This window comes from Lycium ferocissimum, chromosome 3, assembly GCF_029784015.1.
Source record: "Lycium ferocissimum isolate CSIRO_LF1 chromosome 3, AGI_CSIRO_Lferr_CH_V1, whole genome shotgun sequence".
NCBI lineage: Eukaryota > Viridiplantae > Streptophyta > Magnoliopsida > Solanales > Solanaceae > Lycium > Lycium ferocissimum.
Window position 1 is genome coordinate 65,057,814 of NC_081344.1, and position 27,050 is coordinate 65,084,863.

The 27,050-nt window shown below is 34.1% G+C and overlaps 2 protein-coding genes and 1 long non-coding RNA gene across 4 annotated transcripts; 1 reads left to right on the forward strand and 2 right to left on the reverse strand.

Moving 5' to 3' along the window:
* Positions 1–1,405: 1,405 nt before the first annotated feature.
* Positions 1,406–8,666, reverse strand: LOC132050411 (uncharacterized). Its single transcript, XM_059441646.1, has 3 exons — positions 8,293–8,666; positions 2,946–3,159; positions 1,406–2,641 (listed from the first exon to the last, which is right to left on the reverse strand). Exons 1-3 carry the CDS (start codon positions 8,485–8,487, stop codon positions 2,154–2,156), a joined length of 897 nt encoding a protein of 298 aa, XP_059297629.1. The 5' UTR covers positions 8,488–8,666; the 3' UTR covers positions 1,406–2,153.
* Positions 5,366–8,279, reverse strand: LOC132050412 (uncharacterized). Of its 2 annotated transcripts, none has more exons than XR_009413410.1 (3): positions 7,938–8,279; positions 7,249–7,837; positions 5,366–7,106 (listed from the first exon to the last, which is right to left on the reverse strand). It is a non-coding gene; the product is annotated as an uncharacterized LOC132050412 (long non-coding RNA). The 2 variants fall into 2 exon arrangements; XR_009413411.1 differs by having other exon boundaries at positions 5,366–7,129; positions 7,271–7,837; positions 7,938–8,272.
* Positions 8,667–16,665: 7,999 nt separating the features above from the next.
* LOC132050413 (triosephosphate isomerase, cytosolic-like) lies at positions 16,666–26,532 on the forward strand. Its single transcript, XM_059441647.1, has 9 exons — positions 16,666–16,819; positions 20,207–20,282; positions 20,736–20,859; positions 21,358–21,442; positions 21,560–21,692; positions 25,049–25,143; positions 25,513–25,591; positions 26,099–26,181; positions 26,263–26,532. Exons 1-9 carry the CDS (start codon positions 16,781–16,783, stop codon positions 26,311–26,313), a joined length of 765 nt encoding a protein of 254 aa, XP_059297630.1. The 5' UTR covers positions 16,666–16,780; the 3' UTR covers positions 26,314–26,532.
* Positions 26,533–27,050: the final 518 nt, after the last annotated feature.

Here is a 27,050-nt window from a genome sequence, read left to right on the forward strand (position 1 = left end):
CAGCTGGCAATACCAACCTAATTGGAATTGACCTCCACACCATGCCCAAAGCTCTAATCATGATTTCTCCGTCAACAACTACTATCTACATACGTTTCCCTAATCGAAGTCTAAACTTAAGTGAGCCGTAACCTACCTCGAAGCCGAACAGGAGTCACGAACTATCCATCTTATGCTTTTTCCCCTTTGTGGAACGCATCTGAACGAATCAAGGTCTAATCAAATAAGTATTCTATATTAGCAAACGAGTCTATGAATACCCAAGATACTATACTCCTAAAAGGAGTCGAAAACGACCTTTAGTAAATCTCGGGCCCATAAGGGCAAAATCATAACTTTTTTGTCAAATTCGACCACTCGAAGCTCAAACAATCAACATCCTAATTCTCACGCATTTCTACACCTAAATGAGCTTTAACTCCTCTAATCTACCCAAACCTCCAATTTCAAGAAAACCATAAATTAACCCACTTGAAAATTCATTTTAGAAGTCGAATTTGGAGTTGGGATTAACTTACCCAAGCTAAACAATATGCTTTCCTCCCAAAACAATCCATGATTTTACTTAAGAAAGCCATTTAATAACCTAGTGTTTATAAGTCTCTTTCGAAAACAATTTCCCCCAAGAAAACCTTTACTAATCTAAGATGAAATCACAAATAGGGTTAGGGAACTTACCCCAAATGAACTACCTTGAAAAACTCCTCATTTGGAGTAAATGAGGCTCGAGTTTGGAAACAAAGGATTAAAAAGGTTATCTAATTCCAGCAATTCCACAGTCGTAGATGCGGCCTCGCTTCTGCGGACGGAGGCTCGCAGAAGCGGAACTCATTAACTTTTCCCTTTTCCGTAGAGGCGGAGGAAGCAACGCAAATGCGAGCCGCACTTCATTCGCAGGTGCGCTACACCTATACAAGAAAATACTATGTCTTCCACTAACTCTCAGAAATCGACTATAGGTCAACCCTTACCCGCTAATTCCAAATAGAAGGTTTTACAATCCTCGAACAAATCAAAGGCACCACTTGATTGCCTCGGGAACCACATTAATCATCTCCATGAGTTAAGTAATACCAAAGAGAATCTACAAGAAGGGAATTTTCGCGCGGGGGGGGGGGGGGGGGGGGGGAATGCCTATAACGACTAAACGGGTCGTTACAAAAAGTGATTAAACTTAGGATTTAACAATTAAAAATTAAAAATTAAATTTTATGGACCCTTTTTACCTATTACAACGAAATATTATTTAAATGGCAATGTTGTTATGAGTGTATAACAGTCATTCGTTATAGTAGCCAAAAAAATTTGGGCTCAACGATGATGTTATAGAGAGATTTGACTGTATAAATACTTAACCGAAATAAGAATTTGACAAATTTAAAAAGACCAAAGCAAGGCTTGAATCTAACGCCAAATATAAGATACATTATAAATCAATCTAAATGAACGGTTAGGAGTTTCCAAACATAAGGAACATTATAAATCAATCTGAACTTGCATTTCTAAATGCTTTCTTGTCAAACGATAAATCAATCTAAAAGACACAATTATACTTCCAAACATCTGGCCCATGAGTAAAGAATGCCAAATGAGCTCCTGCTCAACAGTACACAGTACATAAGTCAATAAGAAAGAAATTGTCATTACAATGAGATCATCCACTAGCCATGAGCCAATTCATATATTGATAAAAGCGAGGCTCAACTCTCAAGTTTGTTGATATGAAAAGAATAGACCTTAAACCCTTTCATAAAAAAGGATATCGGGGGTGATTAGTCAAGTGTCAAGGGAGGAATTATCAGGAAAGAATCAAATTGAATATGATCTTTAGACCAAGAAGGTAAAAAAAAATTGGGGAAACCTGTTCACTGGCAAAATTTGCACAATATATTCTATATTACGGTAGCGAGATGCTAAAACAAAACCAAAGGCAAAACTCTACTTGTAGAAAACCAAAACTGCAAAACCTTGATCGTGGTAGCACATGAACAAGATACTCCCCGGTCGTGTTATTATGATACAAAATACTAAAGCTGCAGTGTTTTACCTCATCTTCAAGCTTCTGTAATTTGTTGTAAGTGGAAATGAAGAGATAACAAAAACGTTCAGAAAGTTGATGTCGAACAAAATTGTGTTTTCTGATCAATGCAAGATCATGGAGTCACCGGAGAAGAATGACTCAATCCGATTTTTAGCCCCTGCCTCTTTCTACAGTTCATAGGTACCAAGAGTCCTTTGGGCTTGATTTCAGATCCAATACAGGATTTTATCCTCCACAGCAGCTCGGTACAATGCCGATGGGAGGAATTAGAGGGGCTGACGCTACTTTGGACCTGAATATTGACTACTTTTTGACTGGATGATTCCCACTTGGCTTCTAGATAGGCAAGGGATCGCCATGGCGGAAGAGGCATTGAATTCTGTTTGAGAGAACATTTTGCTGCTTCTACCATAGCCTGAAGATACAGCTTGAGCTTTGTTATTGTGCCAACATAAACTGCTGGAAGACAATTCAAGACCACATCGTAGGATTTGACCGCTCTTGCAATTTCGAAGTGGCTCCGGAAGTCAATATCAATGATATACCTTTCGAAGCATCCATCATTTCCATGGGAGATCACCTCAATGTACTCATGTTCACCTACATAACAACAGGAAAAGTAGCACAATGTCAACCAACACTCTAGCTCTCAAATTTAGATGAGTGCATGCTCGAGAGTGCAAAATTAAATAGTTTAATCACAAGATACAGCCATGAACACATTATCTTGTTGAATCTACTAGTAATACACATGGCACATAATGCCACAACATTGTCATCCGAACTAAGTTGAAACACAGGCTATGGACTGTCAAAGGCTTTCCTACTTAAGCTAAAGAACGTACATAGTTAGAAATCTTTAAGATAGCAAACAGGCAAGAATTAAAATCAGAAGAAAGCATACCTCCAGGAATTCTTCCACAACCCTGCCACTTGGTTGCACGCATATCTGCATTATAACCGCAAGACTGGAGGAGCTTCACTAGATAAGATCTGACGCAGCTCGCATTGCAAGTCTCGGGCTTGCCAATATGGCAAGAATCGGTCATTGAAAGAATAAGGGAATGAACCACCATTGTTAAGTCACTTTCATACTGATCCACTGAGTTCTTGTACAGCTGCAAAATTATACAATTTGCCGAGAAGTTGCATTATTGAAATTTTTTCTCTTTTTGAGAAGTAGAGTTGCACTAATTAATGTTCAGCAAGGAGCAACACACCAACATGTGAAAGCTAGGATTTCAATTATCTTATGCTCGAAACTGTGTCATTTAGAAATTCGCTCCAATGACTAATCTTCTCTTTCATGAGCAGCAACAGTAACTTAAAAGATGATTTGGCAAAATTGAGAAGTTACAATAAACACATTGCACATGAAAAGAAAAAAGTCTACCTCAGTGTGGTAAGAAAAAAGGAGCAAAGAAATAGCTTTACTTTTTTCATAAAATTGCTACTTTCTCTGATCAGCAGCTATCAGTAACTATCCCAATAGCTAAAACTAATCATTCACAGTCCCCTGGTTATGGGAAAAGGAAAACAATCTCCACTGGAGCGTAATACTGATAGTGATGCTTTATTGCTTTATATACTTAGGAACGCAGTAGCAGGATAAGTCCATATGTCCAACAAGGAGAGGGGAGTGTGGTAGCTCACCCCTGAATTTGGTGGAGGATAGTAGTTTGCTTATGCCAGTAGGTTATCCCACTACTTCTAGATACTTGTACTAATGTAAAATAATTAAATTTTGTATTTACCTACAAATGCAATTTTAAACTCTTTTCAATCAAAAAACCTTGTCTTGTTAGAACAATCACTGAAGTGAGTTGAAGTAAATGCAGGTAATTGAGCAAAGAACACCACATTCATGATTGACTACCCTTTTATAACACTCTATTATCAAAATTAATCACTGCTATAAAGCACAATTGCATTTTGTTCCACATCACTGGACAATTGTATTATTTCTTGCGTTCATTTTTGTACTTATAGCTAGTGCAAGTTCTCAACCTCTTAAACTCCTGTGCTGGTTTGGGCATTTTTTTTACTCCATGTATTCCCATTCTCAATGGTCAATCCATTTCCCTCACTATCTCCAATTTCAACTCCAAAAAACCTCACCACAAGCTCCGGAATGCTGTCATTGTCTCATTGAATATATGCATGGATCAAGAGAGAATTTCACCATTATATTTAATCCATTTCAAATGTTAATCCTCTAGAGGAACACATCATATGTGCTATACTACTGTTTTTTAATTTGTTGATATGGGTATTGTCCCGGGTAGTTTATGTACACCTCCACTATGACACCAGCTCACTTTGTATACACGTATACAAATATACTTGTACAATTTCATTGCTCACACTGTACAATTTTGTTGCTAACACCCATGCAAAAACTAAGATCCAATGAGCACACACATGTATAAAAAAAATGAGCACAAACATGTATACATAAAAACAAGGATTACGCCATTTCAAGCTTTTCTTCGATAAAATCCTTATCCGTGCTATTCAAGCTCGCTACACATACACCAAGACCGAAACACTAGAACAAATTCCATACCTAGCACGTCTATCCAACATGCAAAACTATAATCCGATGAGGATAATTGTGTGTTCATAAAGAGACAAGGAAAGCTCCATTTCAAACATTAATCGCTTTGCAGAAAATCATTACCTATTCTATTCAAGCTCGCTCATACGCACCTAGACCAACGAGCATAAACATGTCTATTCACAGAAATGAGGATTGCTCAATCAAACATTAATTGCTCTGGATAAATCTCTATATATGCTCTTCAAGCTTATAGTGTACACCTAGACAAGTTTGATCATTGAAGACGTTACTTTAAAACACATTGCACAAGGTAAAGAAAAAGAAATCTGTTTCACTGTGGAAAGCAGAAACGAGGGCGAGAATAACTTCACTTCTTCAGGAAATTGTTATGGATCCTACTTCTTTGATCAGTTCTACCAGTATCTGTTTCAACAGCTAAAATTATTCATTCCCAGTCATAACAATCCACTAGTTACTGGAAAAGGAAAGCAATCTTCACTGGAGCCTAATACTGACATTCATGCCTTATATACTTAGAAAGGCATCAACAAGGTATGTTTATATGACCAAAAAAAGAAAGGGGAGTGCTGTGCTCACTGCTCACCCATGAATTTGGTACAGGATAGTAATTTTGCTTACAGCGGTGGCTATGCCATTTTGCACTTATTTTTTTTTGTTGAAGTAAGTTGTTGCATTAAAAAAGCATCAAGAAGATGCGTGAATGATTACAAATCATATGGTTATAACTCCAAATACTGCAAAAAAAAACTAGTATGAGCTGGGAGTTACGAACCAGAAGCAAAAAACTCAGGCTGCTAAGCCACTGAGATTTTGCACTTATAGAAGCTTGTACTAACATAGAGTAATTATACCTACAGTGTGCAATCATGCAAATTGAGCAAGAACACCACACTCGTAATTCTACATTGACTACCCCTTTTTGTAACACGCTATTATCAAAATCAACTGCTGCTATGAAGCTCAATTAGCAAAAAAATAAATCACATTTCTTGCACAATTGCATTATTACCTTGTCTATTTTTGTACTTATATTAGTGCAAGTTTTTAACCACTTAAGCTCCTGAGGTGGTTTGCATTTTCTCTACTCTATGGAATCCTATTATCAATCTATTAGTTTTCTCCTCATTACCTTCAACTTTTTACTCCAACAAACTCAACACAGGCTCTGAAATGCTGTTATTCAAAATCTATATTTATGCATGTCGACTGAGAGAGAATTTCACCATCACACAGCCACCACAATACACATCCACCCAACCAACATAGCTTGTTGATTGGCAATCAAATACTGGATTTTCGGACAAATCATTTCTCCCTGGATTACATGTAAAGGCTCAAAGTACTTATGACTCCTGTTTCCTATATATCAAAAACATCAATCTCATTTTCAAAAAGTTTCACTGGTTCATCAGATTGACTTGTATGATGCACAGGTGAATGAAGAAACTCTAGTTATTCCATTTCAAGTTTTATTTAATCATCTAGAGAAATCATCATATGTGCTATAGTATTATTTCTTTATTTGTTGAGACCAAAAGTGTCTAGGCCAACTTGCGTACACCTCCACTATTATACAAGTTAGCTTTGCATACACCTAACCAAAATACTCGAACAGTTCCATGGCATACAAAGCATGCAAAACTAAAACCCAATGAACACACACATGTACACAAATAAACAAGGATTACTCCATTTCAAACTTCAATTGCTCCTTGATTTAATCCTTATCTATGCTATTCATTCTCACTACATATACACCTAGAACGAAACACTAAAACAAATTTCACACCTATTACCTCTATACAACACGCAAAACTAAAATCCAATGAGCATGTGTATACACAGAGACAAGGATATCTTCATTTCAAACATTAATCGCTCTGCAGTAAACCGTTATCTGTTCTATTCAAATCTTAGCTCATATGCACCTAGAGCAACGAGTTGTCTATTCAGAGAAATGACGATTACTCCAATTCAAACATCAATTGCTCCAGATTAATCGTTATCTGTGTTGTTCAAGCTTATTGTTTACACATTAGACCAAATAACTTGAACAATTTCACAGCTAAGACCTTCAAATTCTACACAAAAAAGCAAAATAAAGCATAACTGCAAAAGCTGCTTTTCAAACACTAATCGCTCTGCAGAAAACAGTTATCTGTTCTATTCAAAATTCACTCATATGCACAGAAATGAGGATTACTCCAATTCAAACATTAATGCTTTGGATAACTCTTTATGGTGTTCTAGCTTACAGTGTACACACCTAGACAGAATAACTAAGAAAATTTCATAGCCAAACACCTCCAAGATATACAAAAGTACACACATAGACCAAAGAACTTAACAATTTCACAGCCAAAACCTCCAAGTTCTATACAAAAAAAGCAAAATCAAAAGCCTGTCTATTCACAGAAATGTCGATTACTCCAATTAAATTACCTATGCTGTTCAAACTTACTGTATAAAAACTAGACCAAACAACTTAACAATTTCATAGCCAAAACCTCCAAATTCTACAACAAAAAGGAAAATTAAACTCCGATAAGCACAAATGAGGATTACTCCAATTCAAACATTAATTGCTCTTTCAAGCTTAGTGTATACACAAACTAGATCAAATGACTTAACAATTTCATAGCCAAAACCTCCAAATTCTACAACAAAAAGGAAAATAAAACTCCTATAAGCACAGAACCGTTATCATTCCTAGTCAAAATTCGGTTTTACTCACAGAAATGAAGATCACTCCAATTCAAACACTAATTGCTCCTGATTAAAATTTATCTGTGTTTGTTCAAACTTACTGTGTACACTCCTAGGCCAAAAATCTAATAATTTCGCAGCTAACACCTCCAAATTATACAAAAAAGTACACACGTAGACCAAAAACTTAACAATTCCACAGTTAACACCTCCAAAATTACACAAAAGTAACAATTTCATAGTCAACACCTCCAATTTTTACAAAAGTACACACGTAGACCAAAAACTTAACAATTCCACAGTTTAAACCTCCAAAATTACACAAAAGTAACTATTTCATAGTCAACACCTCCAATTTTTACAAAAGTACACACGTAGACCAAAAACTTAACAATTCCACAAGTTAACACCTCCAAAATTACACAAAAGTAACAATTTCATAGTCAAAACCTCCAATTTTTACAAAAGTACACACGTACACCAAAAACTTAACAATTCATAGTTAATACCTCCAAATTCTACAAAGTAACAATTTCACAGCTAACACCTCCAAATTGTAAAAAAAAAAGTACACACGTAGACCAAAAACTTAACAATTTCATAGTTAACACCTCAAAAATTACACAAAAGTAACTATTTCATAGTCAACACCTCCAATTTTTACAAAAGTACGCACGTAGACCAAAAACATAACAATTTCACAGTTAACACCTCCAAATTCTACAAAAGTAACTAGTATTTCATAGTCAACACCTCCAATTTTTACAAAAGTACACACGTAGACCAAAAACTTAACAATTCCACAGTTTGACACCTCCAAAATTACACAAAAGTAACAATTTCACAGTCAACGCGTCCAATTTTTACAAAAGTACACACGTAGACCAAAAACTTTAACAGTTTCACAGTTTAACACCTCCAAAATTACACAAAAAGCAAAATAAAAAGGCGATAAAATACTGACCGATATTCTATCAGCTAGAAGAGAGAGATCAGAGTAACCGGAATCATTATTATCACTGCTATGCCTCGACTCAGCACTACTAGTACTACTACTTTCCAGGAAATCACTAACCATAGCTGCCAAGTCAGGTTCACTCTCATAACTATAACAACCTCCTCCGCCGTTCGGAGTACGGCGTTCGTTACTACTTCTCATCTCCGCCGAAGAAATTTTAATTGTCAATAAAAGGCGAGCGGGCTTTCTATTATAATGATTTCTCGATTGTTGTTCTTAAAGAGAATAGAGAAAAGAGAAAAACAATTTCGGTACATACAACGAATATTAATAGTAGTAATAAACCGTTGAACGGAGAAAATGTTACTCAATTGAGTAGCCAACAAGTTATTACAAATAATACTAGTATTCTGGTGGCTCCTAAAAGAACGTTACCATTATTATTAGTATTTGAAAATTTAAAATACTATTCTTTCCATCCCAATTTAAATATCTGAAATGTAGAGATTTTTTAATTTTTGTGATATTAAATTAAAAATTTGTAAATATTTTCTGAATTTTATTATTTTAAACTTAATGTTTGAATTATTAACTTATTAAATATAAAAAAAATATTAATTTTTAGACAGATAAAAAATAAATTAGGACACTTAAATTGATAGAGAAGAGGAGTACTTTTTTCTCATCTCGGGATAGATTATAATTTGGATTTATTTTTATTTATTTATTGGGAAAGGAGAAGGCGTCAATTGTCAATGAAGGCCAGTGGGAATTTATAAGCTTTTCGTTCAGCTTTTTATTATGATGATCTCTCGATTGTTCTTAAAGAGAAAAGAGAGAAAAAGAAGAACAAGTTTTTGGTACAGCGAATGTTAATAGTAAACAGTTGAACAAAGAAATTAGTACTGGAGTTATTGAGTAGCCAACAAGTTTTCCAAATAATATTCGGCTGGTTCCGAAATGAACTTACTATTATTACTACATTATTATTATTTGAAAAATGAAATACTTTTTTCTGTCTCAATTCATGTGGCAAACTTTTCGTCTAGTTTGTTTAAAAAAAAAAAAAATCATCTTTCTATATTAAGGACCTATTTGGCCTTGAGATTTTTTCACTTTTTTCCGATATTTTTTTCACTTTCTTTGAAAATCATTGTTTGGCCATAAAATTTTGTTTTCACTTTCAGTACTTTCATACATCCAAAATATTATTTGCAAGAACTATAACCAAACACAACTTCATCTTCAACTCCAACTTCAAAATTTCAAATAAAGTGAAAAGTATTTGATTTTCATGGCCAAACGTTTAAAAATAATTTAATTTTATGAAATAGATTTACAGTCACACAAATATCTAAGGTTAGTTCTTGATCATAAATTTAAAAGTTTTCCGTTCTTTCTTAAATTTCGTCCAAGACAAATGGTGCAACATAAATTGGGACGGATAATAGTAGTTTTTACCGTTCTTTTCTCTCGTGTTGAATAGTAAAAATACGAAATTTAATTATCCCTCTATCCCAATTTGTGTTCCAAAATTTGACTAGGTGCGGTATTTAAAATAAAGTAAGATTTTTTAAATTTGTAAAGATTTGTGGTTCAAAACAAAGTTTAGATTTTTTGTAATTATAAATTATTTCATAAAGTTAAATTGTTGTTAAATATAGAAAAGTACGTAATATTTTTTTTTTGAGATAGACTAAAATAAAATGTTTGTCATTAAATTAAGATAAAGGGATTATTTTTTCTTTATTTTTTGCTTGTCCACTATGTTCGTGACTCTTCATTTCTGGCGAAGATATTCTAATTTAGATTTTTGTTAATTTTATTTTAAAAAGAGAACGCGTCAATTGTCAATAAAGGCGAGCGGGAATTGAGTAGTTTTTCCCTATATTTATTCTCTCTTTTATCCGTTCGGCTTTTTATTATGATCTCTCGATTGTTCTTAGAGAGGAAAAAGACAAGGTTTTGGTACAGCGAATATTAACAGTAAAACCGTTGAACGGAGAAAATGGAGTTATTATGTCAATTGAGTAGCCAACAAGTTTTACAAATAATACTTTTCTGGTGGTTCCGAGAAGACCGTTACTATTATTATTATTTTAAAATTGAAATAGTAGTTCTTTTTAATTGTGTTGAATAGTCAAAAGATATTTTTGACGAGTCTTTTAGATGGAGTACTTTTAACTATAAAAATGATATTTTATATGGTTTAGAATTTAATCGAAAATTATAGTCCATTTGGCTACGTCTTTGACTGGTCAAAAGTGCTTGTTTTTTTTTTAAAAAAATAAGGCTTTTGGTCAAGGTTGCAGAAGAAATAAGTATTTTCAGGAAGCAGCAAAAACACTTTTTAAAATCTAAGCAAACACTACTTGTTGGTCTAGAGTGTTTTTTAAATTGATTAATTAAACACAAAATACTTCTCTCAATAGTACTCTTTGGGAAAACACGTTAAAAAAAATAAGCTAATTTTTAGAAGTTTGGTCAAATAAAGTATTACATGCATTCATCATACAGTATATCATCATTCTTTCAACGATGGAAAAAAATATTTTAATAGTAATTGCATTATGGTTATATTATTACGAATCGAGTAATTGACAAATCAAAAAGATTATTTAACAACACATCAATAATTGGACAAGCAGCCAGTAATTTTTAGAGAAAAATCCAAAATATTTTTAAAAGAACAAACAATCAACTTGAGGTTGGTAAACAGTAAACACCAATACGCGTATGCTTTAATTATAAACGTTATCCTAAACCTAATTCCAGCCTAAAGCGGTGGCTGTCACTTTCATACGTTATGGACATGCAAATATCTTTATTGCGCTATCCTTTTTAATTAATGTCTTTTTACTTTATCTGAACCTGATATTCCAAAAACAATAAGTAAAAAGTTAATAAAAATTAAAACATGTATATAATTGTACTAATGTCCTGTAAATTTCATGATCTTAAATATTACTCCATTAAAGTATGAAATGTTAAAATCAGAAATTACTACTCCCTCCAGTTCAAAAAGAGTGTCCACTTAACTTTTATTTTTTGTTAAAAAAAGAGGTCCACTTACCAAATCATAAAGAACTAAGCTTATTTTTTCAGATTTGCCCTTATTAAGTGTTAAGTGACTAAATCTCAATATCTATTTACTTAAAGGTAGTTTAGTCAAGTTATTTATTTTTGCCTAGGTCTTGATATTTTCTTAAGGAGTATACAAGTGGCTAAGCAGACACTTTTTTTGAATCGGAGGTAGTAATATAGTAGTAATACTGTTTTAAATAAAATATATCTTTAGAACACATAAAATAAAACAGAGAAAACAATTATTTAAAGCTAATTAGTGCATATCCCATAACATTTATTATGCCTTGATGATAATAAGTACTATTGTATAGATGCATTACTTTCTTGTTTTGCTTTAATTATCTAAATTAATCTAAGATTCGAGGAGAGCTCTTCATGTCGAGAGGGACTTTATTTTCGAAATTCAAATAAAGATAAACTATATTACAATCCTACCATATTATTTGGTATTATCAACGCTCATCTTTTCAAAGCTGTTCATGTATACCGTCGAGTTAAAAATGATGAACAATACTACCTTAACAACGTTATTTTTGAGGTCATTTGCTTGATAGTATAGTGGAATAATGTTTCCAGTATAAAATGTCGCATAGGATTATACAAAATTTGGTTGCCGATCAAAATGCATATATAACTAATATCATCACCGCTCCCTACTTCCTCATTTGCAATTACTATCATTAAAAAGTCGACCCTATCTCTAAGGAGCTTATGCACTTCACGACTTTGTTACATATGAGTTACAAAGATTGAATTTAGCAGTTAGTACTCCCTCCAGTCCAAAATAATTAAGGTTTTAGCCTTTAGAAGTTGGTCCAAAATAATTGATGTTTTACAAAACCTAGAAAATATTTAGTTTTTTTTTTCAAATTTGCCCTTGATACATTCTCACATCCCTATAATAATTATGTCAACTTAAAAAGAAAAGAAAATCATAATTAAGGGTATTTTGGTCAAAAGTCTTCTTAACTTTTAGGAGTTAGTGAATTCCTTAATTCATGTGCTTAAGCTTAAAACCTCAATTATTTTGGATCAGAAAGATTTAATACTCCCTCCGTTCACTTTTACTTGTCTAGTATTCCAAAAATAGATTTTCACTTTTACTTGTCACTTTTAGCATATCAAGATAAGACAATTTTTTTCCTGTTTTACCCATAGTAGTAATTATTCACTTCAAATCATTTTTGAAATCCAATAAGAATATGTACCAATTAATATGGGTACATAGATAAATTATGCACTTCATTTATTATTTCTTAAACAGCGTGAAAAGTCCAAAGTGGACAAGTAAAAGTGAACGGAGGAAGTTTGTGCATTAATTTATGTGAGAAATTATATTTTATTTTATGCAAATAAAACGTAAAATAAGAATGTAAACGAAGATTAAGCTATTTAAAAACAAAGATACCTTCTTAAAGTAAGTAATTTTTTATGAATAAACAATCTTTGCATTTGACACCTCTAGGAGGACCTAAAAATGTAGTAAAGACTTGGTCTTTATCTGTGTTCTTGACGTGTAGAACTACTCACGCGTTTCTTGTGTGGTTCACGAGAAACTACCTGAACTTTCAAAACAGTGAATTCAATTTAATTGAAGCTCATTTAAATTCTGGAATATTTACTACAGTATGTGTCAGACTATTTAATTTATTCAACTCATTAAAGTTCGTATGTGAAAAAAAGATACTGTCAGATTACCTTAAACTGGATAATTTAAGTAGTACTTTAAAATAAAATCAGTCAGACATTGTACAACTTCTCGAGAATTTCATTTAAAAAAGAAAGGATTGGCAGTCAGATTACCCTTTTTATTGAATAACTAATACTTTAAAATTAATCAGTCAGACATTGTATGACTTCTCGAAAATTTCATTTAAAAAAGAAAGGATTGGTAGTACTTTTGATTCTTCAACTACTGATAAATTTACGGGGGGAAAAATTACTGATAAATTTTGATTTTAGTTTTTTGGTTAGGCACATTAAATCCTCAAATAATTGAGTTGTGCGCTTTTAATAATGTTGCTTGTGAATGGTTATATACTTTATCATAATTATTAGTCGTTCCGTCATTTGATTACTCATATGTTATGTTAAGTTTGTATTGTTATTTCATATTCGACAAGAATGTAATTATATAAATATTCAAATATAACATATTTTATATGTGAATGGACCAAAAATACAGATTTAATTGGTTGATAGGAGATTAAAGATGCTGAGGCAAATATCACAAGGATCAAAAACAAAATTTACCAGTAACTTAAAGACCAGAAGTGTTGTCATTCCAAAAATAAATGAAAATGACTTCTTTTAATTCAACTTATCATTTATTGAAAACGAGGTTAAAAAAAAAAAAAGGTAATGCATCGTCTAAACACTCTAAGCCTTCTTTGAAGCATTCAAAGAGAATCAAGATTGGCTTAGTCGGATCTTGCCAGGATATTGCCTTTTTTCCACAAGAGATTGCTCTCCTCCTAGGCTTGAGGCAATATGGTTTGTTTGACCTTTTTCCTATAATAAAAAAGTAGTTTTGTAATCAAGTTGCGAAAGAATATTGAAGTTGAAATTATCTTGACATGAAAAAAGAAAATTAAGAAAAACTCGAAAAAAATCCTAAAATTTGTTTTTCATAACCTAAGCATTTCATAGAACTAGATGATGAAAGCTCGTGCTAGCACAGGCCAAACACAAAAAATAATACCACACTTTTCGTTTTAGTCTGTCTTAAAAAGAATGATATATTTTTATGTTTAGAAATCATTTAACTTGAAACTTCCCCTTTTACCTTTAATGAAATAATTTAAATCCACACAAATATCTATGATTTATTTTACACCATAAGTTTTAAAGATCTTTCCTTTCTTTTTTAAACTTCGTGCTTAGTCAAACTATGTCACATAAATTAGAACAGAGAGAGTACCTTTTAGTAATATAATTATGAAATTTTTATTATAAAAAGTATTATAATTCAATTAATTGAAAATATCAATAAATTATTTTACTTAGTCCGCTTCTCCCATATATGACTTTCCTGGTTTGGCTCTCCAATTGAGAAATTTGAAATACACCTTCTCCTACCGAGTTTCATGCCATCATTTCTTTCTACTCAATGACACTGAAAAACGCTTTCATGTGTTAGCATCTTTTGTAGTCTTAAATTTTTAAGTATAGACCAACTTCACATTATAAGAAAATATGTGTATACGTTTGTTGACTGTTTATATTTCGTCTTCTTGATGTTATTCCTCATTATTTGTGTAAGAAGTATGTATCTAAACTTATATTCAAAAGTATAAGTTTTAAATCTTTTGGTTTTATGACTTCTTTAGCGATTTTAAATCGTTATTTCTTTTTTCATGAATTTCTCTTATTTAAATTTTCTCTAAACCTACCTTATCATTTTCTGAACTTATTATCATTATTTAAATATTTTTTTTTTTTTTGCAATTATTTCTTGCTTTTTCACGTAAACCCACCTTAATTTTTTTCTACTATTGTAGAAGAATGGGCCCACCCTAACTATATTAGAAGAGTGGGTGGACGACGATCCAACCCACTCTTCTAATATAGTAGAAATTCAATATCGTGCTTATTCTAACATCTTTTCGCATTTCTCATTTTACCCAAATAGAGAATTTTTTCATCACTTCAAACTAGTACCGATTGACGGAGGAGAAATATGTCATATTTCACCCACAAAGACTCATTTTCATACAAGTAGCACTTTATGCCCATCTCATCAACTCATGATTTCAACAATTCATTACAAAATTACTTCTATACATTTCCTGACTTTTACAAAATAAGATAACATTTAATCATATCCATACTCAAAATGTATAAAATTTTATATTACACGCGTTAATCATATTTCAGAATACATGAAGCGACTCACATCCACTCTCCCCACGAACACTAAGTACTCGTTTGAAATACATTTTTGTACACATGAATCTGGTATGAAAAAATATAAGAGGGTTAGGCAACATACTTCAAACTAGCTCAATTAATCCCAAAATTTAGTTCCAATTAGTTTGAACAAGTTCAATCTGCATTCAATAATTCAATTCCATCACAAACAACTCAGAATAAGCAATTCCATATTATTAAGGTGTTCTGTAATCAAGATAATGTTCTCCAGAATTTGTAATCCAAAATTTTAAATCCGTCTCTTTGATAATTCTTTGGTTCGTTTACTATATTTATAAATATTATTAATGTCAACTGCTACACCATAATTAAAAATTAATGACCCACCATCACTATTCATCATCTTCTTCAGCTGTAGTGACCCTGAAAATTTCATAAGGTCTCAAGACTTTAAAGTGTGTAGACAAAAATTAAAAAAATAATTTACAGATAAACACTAACCTCCTAAAAACTTGGTCAAACAGGCTAAAAGTCTCACAATTATATTAAAAAAAAAAAATCGGACAAAAGAATGAAACCTCTCCATAAATTGGGATCACGCGAGGGCATATTTAAATTCTAACGGTGAATTAGTGTTGTGATTTTTTGTTGTAATTAAGCTACAAAGCTTGATCATATTGTGTTTATACAGGAGTAGTTGCCGCCCTTTAGTAGTTGAATCCAACCAATTGATTTCATTAATCGTACCCAAAAAATGATCAAATTTTATTTGATTTGGATGTTTCTTCTTTCCTTTTATGTGCATCGGCAAAGTCTTCTACTAGCTTCAACTCTAATTCCATATAAATCAGCAGTTTGGTCATGCAATTTGGAGTTTAAATTTGAAATTTTGATTAAAATCAATATTTGTTTATGACATTTGAACTAAACTTCATCTTCAAGTTATAATTATGATTTCAAATCCCAAATTCACCGAAAAGGAAGAATTTCAACTCCAAGTTTGTGATTTAATTTTTAAAATTTAAAACTAGGCCCATAAGTTTATACTTTTCAAAAAAGATTCATAATTTTAAATTTTTTTAAAAAAAGACTCATGCTCCACATGAAGAGATTGTTGGTACCATGTAGGAGAATTATATTAAAAAATAGCTAATACTATTATTGTATATTGGACTAGTGGGTCTTTGTAAAATTGTGTGCATTTAAAAATTAGTAATGTATGTAATTGCGAGCATTTATGTAGATATGTGATTTATTAATGCAGCTCCTTCGAATATGCCGATACCCTAATTTTGAACTATGATATGCTCATTTAGTATTCACAAATCATAAAATTTCCATGCTTATGAAAAAAAAAAAAAAAAGTATAACTTGAGAAATCAAAATTACACGTCAAAATAAAATTTCCTAACTTTAAATATAACATGATTTCAAATGACGTACAACAGGCCATAAAATAGCGCAACTCTTCAAATGTTGTTCTAGTGCATTCTTGCAGCAAAAAACGCATCCTTCTATCTTCTTCTCAAAGAAAACAATGGGCAGAAAATTCTTCGTTGGCGGCAACTGGAAATGCGTATGTCTTTTCCTTACTTTTCTTTTCATTTACATGCTAGAGAAATACCAGAGCTCGTTAAATCACAGTGACTAAATTATATTTGATCCAACACTTTTTGTTTTCAATTGCTCATTTAATGGCAGCATAAACCCAGAACTGAATTTACCGTTCGGAATTGAGATTCTTGCATGGATGAAAATAAATAAATTATGTCTTATAGTTTTCATTTCCTGCTAATATTAAAGAGAAATTGACATAAATAGCCGCCCAGGCGCCCACCAAAATTAGAACCAAAAAATAAGGGAAAATAACACTCTATGGCCATTTGGAGAAAATATTTACCCGAAATGGCCCATGTTTCTAATATTACCCGAAATGGCCTTTTTATACATTATTATACACTTTTATACAAGGTATAGTATCAACCTTGTCAACTGTATAATGTTGTATATCGTGTGTATAAACATTGTTGCCAAAAAAAATCTAGCTATGCAGATGTAAATTAAAAATATGGCTACGTCGATGTAATATTATATGTTGGATTGTATATTATTGAAATTATCCCCCCCTCCCTTCCTTTTTTTTTTTTGGGTATATCAATGTATAATATACATAAACTATACATTTTTTATACAAAATAATATATTATTTTTGTATATTTGCTTGGCGAATGTAATTATCTTGGCCGACCGGCCAAATGTGTAACTTGCACTATTAAAGAGAAATTGACATGAATAGCCGCCCACCAAAATAATAGCCAACAAATGTATATTTGGCTACCAAATTTAATTATCTTGGCCAAACTGGCCAAATGTGTAATTTTCCCTATAATAAACATGTGTTCTAAGTTATGGTCATTGCATTTGATAACATAGCTGGACAACGGAAAGTAGTATTCTTAATAGGACGTAACAACATTAAAATTAGACAGGACATGGCGCAGGTCCGACTTACTGAGGGCATGATCTTAGATAGGAGATTATGGAGGTCACGAATTAGGGTAGAGGGTTAGTTAGTAGTTGAGTGTTTTTCTACTTATCCTTGCATACTAGTAGTCATAGTATTACTCTAATCTCCGAGCCGGGGTCTATCTTGAATCAGCCTCCTACTCGTCAAAAGGTAGGGGTAAGGTCTGCGTCCACTCTACCGTCCCCAGACCCCACTTGGTGGGATTATACTGGGTATGTTGTTGTTGTTGGTAAGAGAACTGTAGAAGTTGGACACTGGAAACCGAAGTGACTAAATTATATTTGATTCAACACCTAGGGAATTCAGTTGCTCGCTTGAGGGCAGTGTAAACCTGAACTGAATTTGCCGTTCAAAATTGAGATTTTTGCATGTATGAAAAAATATTATTTGTTATAGTTATCATTTGCTGCTAATAGTAAAGGTACTCTTAGTGAGCGTTTGGACATAAAAAATGTGAAATTGGAAAAAGAGTACTCCCTCTGGCCCAATTTATGTGATATAGTTTGACTGGGCACGAAGTTTAAGAAATAAAGAAAGACTTCTGAATCTTATGGTCTAAAATAAGCCAAAGATATTTGTGTAGTTATAGATCATCTCGATAAGCGTGAAAGGTAAAGCTTAAAGTTAAATTGTTGCCAACTAAGGAAATATATCATTCTTTTTGGGACGGACTAAAAAGGAAAGTGTATCGCATAAATTGGGACAGGGGGAGTAGTAGTATTTGGAAAAAAGTAGAAAAATGATATTTGGAAATTGGAGTTATGTTTGAAGGTGAAAACAACTTGGAAAAATGATGAATTTTTGTGAGTGATCTGGAGTGAAAAATGGGAAAACAAGTATTTGGTGTTTCTCGAATTCCGAAAAATTGTAACAATTCTATGTCCAAACATGATTCCGGAATAAATTCTGGAAAAAGTAAAAATTATCCATGGCCAAACGGGCCCTTAATTTTAGGATGTAATAACATAAAAATTATTGTATCATGATAGGAGAAATGAAGTAGTTGGAGGTATTGAGCTTTCAAGTGTATCTAGTTTGGAAATGTAGTTGGTTAAAGAGACTAAGTCCCCCATCCTTGGCCGATGTGGGAGCTCAACACCCCTCACACGCCAAGCCTACCAGCTGGAGTGTGGACAATATAAACGGGGACCCAATTTCTCCTCATGAGCTAGCTTTCGGGGTTGAGTTAGGCCCCAGATCCATTTCTTTATATGGTATCAGAGTAAGGCCCATCCCAGTTCATTTTTTTCGATGTTGGGCCCTTTGTCTTATATTATCCATGCCGCGTATGTCCGTACTGGGCGTGGGCGGTGTCTTTTGGTCCCACGTCGTTTCAGGACGGGTACTCGGTCTCCTTCTATGGTCTTCTTGAGCAATCCTCCCCTCATGAGCTAACTTTTGGGGTTGAGTTAGGCCCAAGATCCATTTCTTTACAATATCATTTTAGGACTTAGTAGAATAAAGTTTAGGCAGCCAATGCACTCAAAGCCTCAAAGGTGTGACCTAGTGATTAGTGAAGTGAGTTGAGAACCATGAGGTTTCAGGTTCAAATCCAGCGGAAACGAAAACACTAGTTGACTTCTTCCCAAGCCTTGGTGGTGGGAGGTAGCAGGTACCCTGTGGAATTAGTCAAAATGCGTACAACCTAGCCCGACACCACGATTACTAGAAAAAAAGTTTAGGCAACCAATTTATCTTTAAAAACCTAGTATTCGCTCAAAGAAAGAAAAGCTAGGAATTGGTGTTTGGAGAATGTCAATGGTTACTTTAGTGTCCAAATTGGTGAACCATTTATCTAACTTAAAAGAAAATAGTTGAAATGAAGTAGGTATGCATATGACACCATTTCAAGTGTGCTTTAATTGGTGTTGGATTCGAGTGACTCAATACGGAACTCGACGTTGGTGTTTGTGTTGCATATCTAACCACATAAACTTTTAGGTGTTAAATTAAATAAATATACATAGCAATTAGTATGCATTTTTCTTGAGCCGAGGTCTTCCGGAAATGCCCTCCCTACCTAAGGTAGGGTAAGGTCCGCATACACCTATCCCTCCTGCATTTCTACGTTGTGGGATTCACTGGGTATGTTGTTGTTGTAGTAATTAGTATGCATGAGTTTACTGTGGATAAAATTATTGAAACTCTAAATGGATATCCAGGTTATTATGTACCATGTAGAATCAATGCATACTTGCTGATTATGTATGCGATGGATTAGAGTTTTTAGCTTCTGCATGTGCAATGCCCATGGCTTTTTTCCAAGGAGGACTGGTGTGCTGATTCACAAAGATAATCTATGATTAGTTAATTCAAGTTGTTCTTAATGATTGAGGATATAATTAGTTAATTCAAGTCGTTCTTAGCGATCGAGAATATGACCTCTTCCTTACTTCTTTATTTGTGAATCTTGCTTTTTGTTTAATACTTGTGCAGAATGGAACCGTGGAGGAAGTGAAAAAAATTGTGACCACATTGAGTGAAGCGGAAGTCCCATCTGAGGATGTTGTTGGTAAGTTTTTGATCTAAGCTGCCAATAAATTAGAGAAGGAAAAAGAAGAGTCTGGTCATGGAGACATTTTTATTGCTTGTGTAGTTGTAACTCTAAATTGACATTGAAGTTCCCTCCCACCTCATTCCTTCATGCTTAGAATGTTCAAATCAGGTTACCATGTATGATTTTACTTTGGACAAATGTATTATTTGCATTTCATTACGTTGGGACTTCTTCTTGTATTTCAATTTTTTTCCTCTCTATATTTGCATTGGCTTTGGCTTTTGAGATTATGTCTTGTCATTTTGATAAAGTGATTCTTTTACCTATATGAATTAATGAAAAGTTTTTTTCTTTTATTCCTTTATTTGCTTGCTTATCTTGGTTGGAAGTTTACCTCTAGTCTTTTTTATTGTTTTGGGTTTTTCTAAGTCTTAAGCTATTTCTTTATTTGGATTGCTTTTCTCGCAGAGGTTGTGATCAGTCCTCCATATGTATTTCTTCCCTTAGTCAAAACCTTGTTACGTCGTGATTTCTCCATTGCTGCACAAAACTGTTGGGTAAGGAAAGGAGGTGCATTTACTGGCGAGATTAGGTATGCTCACTGGCTGGACATATTTGCCTTTTAATTTTCTTTTGTTATATCTGATAAGGTTGCAACTTGAAATCTTCGCAAGCCTGCTGAGAACTAGTCCCCCTAACCAATTGTTGGGTATACTACATGATCAAATATTTCTGAACGCCTGTAGAACTTGGTTTTTCTGCTACTAATATACCCTTTTAGTCATCTATTTTTGGTCTGCTTTCAGGCTTCTTTTTGGGTAGAAAAAGGTAATATCTCTTTCTTGTTATGCACTTAGTCAAACATAAACTAGAAACATTTTCTCAAATAATAGGGCACACAGGCAAACACATATCAGAAGTTAAAGTTCTTGTTTCTTTAAAAGTATATCATGCTTGGTTGATTTGCTGAATGCTTCATTATTGAGTATACTCGATCTGATCAACTTTAAAGTTAATTTTATTTATTTAGTTAATAGTTTCTATTTTAATTAATATGGGATTTTACTGATACTAATCTCTGCATCCATAGTGCTGAGATGCTGGTCAATTTGGGCATTCCCTGGGTCATCCTTGGTCACTCTGAGAGAAGGCTATTGTTGAATGAATCAAATGAAGTAAGCTATGATATGGAAACATGTGCTACTTTTCTTGCATTGTTGTAATTGATGTTCATGCACTAGCTTTCTTTGTGTTCTTGCTGAGAGTATAGCCTTTTTTATTGTTTGCTGCAGTTTGTGGCTGATAAAGTTGCATATGCACTTTCACAAGGCCTAAAAGTGATTGCCTGTGTTGGGGAGACGCTTGAGCAGCGAGAATCAGGAGCTACAATGGCTGTAGTTGCAGCGCAAACAAAAGCAATTGCAGGTATGTCTTTGAATAGTACCTGTTAAATGTGAACTTAAAAAGCTTTTATCTATGTAATGTCCAAGAAATGTTGCTTGTTTGGAATCGGATGCCATAGCCTCCCTGATCTGAGTCTTTCCCAGACCCACTTTGCAGTCTGAATGAGACTCATATATAAGTATGTTGCTCAGACTCTCCAAAAATGATGCCGCACCCGTGTCGGATCCTTCAAAAATGCACTACTTTTGGAGGATCCGACACTCACCCGTGTCCATTTTTGAAGAGTCCGAGTAACATAGTAGAAACAACTTCTAGATAAGAAACTTCTCACCCACCTCTAAGTTGGAAATAGATATAGGCATAAGAAGTCAAATGAAAGCCTTTAAAAGTGTCTGGAAAACTTGATTAACGTTTTATGATGCTTTTGCGAATGCTTATTTAATTTGTACCTGTAATTCTTTTTTATGAGAGTAATGAAATTTATTAATGCGTAGCCAGAAGATGCTGAATCAAGTAAGTCCTGATCCAAGAGCCTCTGAGGCTTCCATACATAGGCATCTGATTGCTAATCAAAATGTAAAGAGTTAACGAAATCTATAAAAAAGATCTATATCTACATTGCTCTGCTTATTCCATCAAAAAAGATAAACCAAACACTTAGCCTCGAGGGAAGACGAAGAAGTTGAAACACCATCAAAGCACTGTAGCCATAATATGGGAGAAGAAATCATTTGCCAAGTCTTTCTGATGGATCTTTCTACTTCCGATGTCCCCAGTATATGAATGCATCCTTTATGGTGTATGGAATCACCCAAAGCAGACCAAACAGGCTCCAGAATACGTTCCAAATGTCCCTTGCAACTAAATAGTGCAGGAATAGGTGACAGACGTCCTCTGCTTCTTCTTTTACACATGTACGTTTGTTGCACAACATTAGACCTCTTCTGCTGAGATTGTGTTGCGTTAGGCGGGCTTCTAGTAGGGCTACCCAAGTGAAACAAGCCACCTTGATTGGAACTTTGGTTTTCCAAATGAGTTTCCAAGGTCAATTTTCAGTGAACTTTTACGACACTTTGCCGTTGGTGATAGCAGGCTTTGACAGAAAACATTTCTTCCCATTCCTACACGATTTCATGTCGTCTTTCTTCTGTGGTTGATTGGACATTGCTCTAGCTTGCCTAGCAGTTCTATCATGCTGTTTAACTCCCAATCTTGGCAGTTTTCTTCTAAAAATGATTCTCTGTAAGTTACTAGCTCTACCTTGGGCAATGGCTGTATGAGGTTGCGCTGCTATTAGTGTTGTCAAAGGCACGCTTAAGCCCTGAGCGAGGCACAAAACATTTGGAGCACTTTGCCTCGCTTAAAGGGAGCTTCAGTGTCGTCAGCAAGCCTCTAAGACATACGTTTCCTTGGCAATGAGCATAATTCTGAAGAGGCGACACTAAACAATTGATATTTCACTTTATCGCAATACTTTTTGAGTTTCTTTGTCCATATATTTCCTATTCATGCTTATAATTATTAGTCTTGGACTATACATGGATATTTGTATACAACATACACAGTGTAATCCCACAAGTGGGGTCTGGTATACATGGATTTTTGTTGTTTTCTTTATTTGCGCTTTTCACCTTTGATAGCACCGACTGCTATGGAGAAACTTTCAAGTAATTCCTCTTTCAGAGTGGTGTTTCCCAGCCATTTCTCATACCATAATCTGATTTGCTCCCCATCACCTACCTCAAAGTACACACTGCTACTAAACTCCTCCCACAGCTTCCTTATGTGTTTCCAGCGAGCTGTACCAAGGGGATGATGTTACCTTTGTGCGCCAATGGCTTCCTTCAGTATATTTAGTAACTAAAACCTGTTCCCATTATCATTATTGCATGTCTACAGCCATTTCATAATAGACTTCTATTGTGGAGTGCCAATTTTTTTTTACTGCAAGCCCTCCATTTTTCTTTGGTAGTATGACTCTGTCCCCTTTCAGGGAACTGTACCTATGTTGATTATAGCTGCCTTCCCATAGGAATTTCCTTCTGGTTTAATTTAGCGGCTTCAACACTTTGCTAGGAATACGAAAGAGTGACATAAAGTAGGTAGCTGTGCTGTCCAATGTAGGGCTGCGTATCGGTCGGTTCGGTTCGCTTTTGAAGGTTATCGGTTCGACTTATCAGTTATCGGTTTGTACTTGGTAGACATACAAAACCATCAAAAAACTGTTAAGATATTGGTTAATCGGTTATTTATCGTTATCGGTTCGGTTATTTATCGTTTAACCGTTAAGATTTCCCATGGATTTTTTTTTTAATTGAAAATCACTTACAGAAAACGTGACAAACCAATATAGTACTCTTGGGAATCTAATAGGGTATTTCAGAAATGATCAAGTAATTTGCGCCTGAAAACCAAGTTCCGTTAAATTGGAATCTACCAGTTTAGAATAAGTATTAGTAGCACACAGTGTTAGGAAGATTAATTGCAAGTAGAAATAGAAAGCTTAACATTTGATAGACAGACATTTTAAGCAGTATCTTCGAAGTACCTGAAATGAGAAAAAAGATGAAACACGGAAACTAGTATCTGAACTTACTTTTTTGAGATTGAGGTCTTCTGTTCTCATTCTCCTTATTTTCTCTAGTTTCTAGTTCTTCTGGTCTGGACTACATGGTTTTCTAGCAGGGTGCTCTAAAATCCTTTCACGAAATATCTTGTGCGGGCTGATTAATTTTCCTAACACAATGGCTTATCGACCGTTTTTTACAAAAGGAACCAACTGATGTTGCATTATTTGCACAACCTGAGTAGTAAAGCATAATGAACCTACAAGATTTATCTGCAGCTATTATCGGGTTATCGATTAACCCTTTAAGAAAAAACCCTAAACCGTTATGGAACCGATAACCCAGTAAAAAATAAAATTTAAACCGTTACCTAGCCGTTAAACCAACAATACATTACTGATAAACCAATAGTATTTTTTCGATTTGGGTTATCCGTTTCGGTTTGGTTTTGAAATTGCCTATAATATTTTCTCAGGGAATTGGTTAAAGTCCCTACTCTGATCTTGAAAACCTGCAAATCCCCTTGATGTTCAGTAGAGTGCCGAAGCTTAATGATATTGTGCAAATCATGAGTATACAAAGACAGTTAATTTTTTCTAATATAACAGAAAACTCATGGTTTATCCTCACCACAATTTAGCTCAATGGTAATTGAAGGGTGTATTTATTATAGGGGTATTTTGTGTAGTTTCCAAAAATGGAAGAGGGTTATTAACCTATGTCCTTCAAAGGAGGAGGGGGTGGGGGTCTGGCATTTATTTTTATTTTGCATCTATATGAATGATGATGATGGCGACCATCTTTTTGCAGAACAAATCCCACATTGGTCCAATATTGTTTTGGCTTATGAGCCAGTATGGGCCATTGGAACAGGAAAGGTTGCTACTCCAGCTCAGGCTCAGGAAGTACGTTGAATCTCTCATCGCTATTCAGTTTCTGATGATATATGTTTTTATGTATTCGTCGTGGTGGTTAAAGTAAAGATGACAACTTTAGTGGAACTTCTCCACATTTATAGTATAATCAGCACATATAATTTTTTTTGTACTTTCAACTTTCAAAGGGTGAACCTTGTTTCTCAGTATGTATTTTCAAGAATACTCAGACACCTATGCGACATGAACGCACAACATATTTGATGTTTGCCTTCTCCAAGTTACTTCCCTCTTTTCCATAGGTTTGACAATGCTGGTGCAGAAGTTGATGCATATTCTATTGGTCTTTCAATTCTATGCGAACAGATTTAACTACAAAAAGTTGCATCTCTCTGCCAGGTTCATTTTGAATTAAGGAACTGGCTTCATGATAATGCTGGTGCAGAAGTTGCTGCTTCAACTAGAATCATCTATGGAGGTACGTGGAATCATACAAGTTACCTCAATATAAATGCAGAATGTGAGGTAGGAAATGCAGAATGTGAAGTAGGAGCAATTATCTTCGTTTATTGTCATGTTAATTTTAGAAGTAAAGTAGGATTGTCTATAGAAACAGTTTGTAATCAGTGGAGAGATACTCCTGCACAACTTCGTCTAAGAAATATTCTGAAAAGAGAGGTGGACATTTGGGCCACGAAGTGTCAGAAAGGAGATAGTGGTATTTGTTCTCATCTTTTTCAGCTAACTGGATTTAGTAGCCAATTTACCCTGGGCCAACTATTTGGGACTGTTTTTGGGAACTTTTATCACCTTTGGATGTGACTCGTCACTGTTTAGCTCCTGAAATGATCACAAAGCTATAATTTTTTAGTTCAGGCTCGTTGAAATAGTGGATAAACTCATAACACACACATTGATTTACAAATAGTATTTCGATATTTGCAAATAATGTATGTCCAGACACCTTTACTAAACCGATTTGCAGGTTCTGTAAATGGAGCGAACTGCAAAGAGTTGGCAGCACAACCTGATGTGGATGGTTTTTTGGTTGGTGGTGCTTCACTAAAGGTTTGTTTCATCATTTTTGTGTTATTGATTTTGGTGTAGACTTATGTGGTGTCTGATCTTTAAATCTCTGTTACAACACAGCCTGAATTTATTGACATCATCAAGTCCGCGACGGTGAAAACAACTGCTTAGTTGGAATAAAACTTGCTACTAGGAGCCACCATCTTTTCTCAGAATGTTTGTATGTTTATAGTAAATCAGCTTCAAGAATACCTGTTAAGCGCAAAGGTTTCATTTTAAATAAAGAAGGTGATCTTTGCAACATGCCTGGGTTAATTTGCTGGATTCAATCTTTTTTTCTTGCTTATTATCCAACTGTTTTATTTCATTTTAATAGCAAGGTTTATGACATGACTTTTTGTGGGCCGGCTATTTGACTTTTTGTTGCATCTGTATACAAGAAGATAACTCATGAAATAACACTGAAGATGCAATGATCCTAAATCATTCTTCAGAGAAATCATTGTCAATGAAAAAGCATTACTAGAATATATAGAGTGAGTGGTGTATGGTGGGATATATATATTGAGAAGGTCTTGCCAAGGAGTTGGAAAATATCTCTTGGTCAAGATATGCTGCTTTTTGGAAACTGGCTGATTAATATTCTTCCAAATTGTCTAGCACTAATTCCTTTTGCTCTTCTGCAACATCTCTCCTTGTTTTATATGTCACTCGATGACTTGAGTAGGAGCTTTCCCTTTCTCTGTTTAGGCAGGGTTGTCAAATGGTAATCTTCGAGGTTATCGTATTCACTGTGCAACGAATTTACAAATGCAATGGCTCAGATAGCACAGGAGACCTCAGCTTAGGGCCGCTAGTGAATTCGTGCATGTCATGACTTGTGACCTAACATCTCTTCTTTTTCCTTT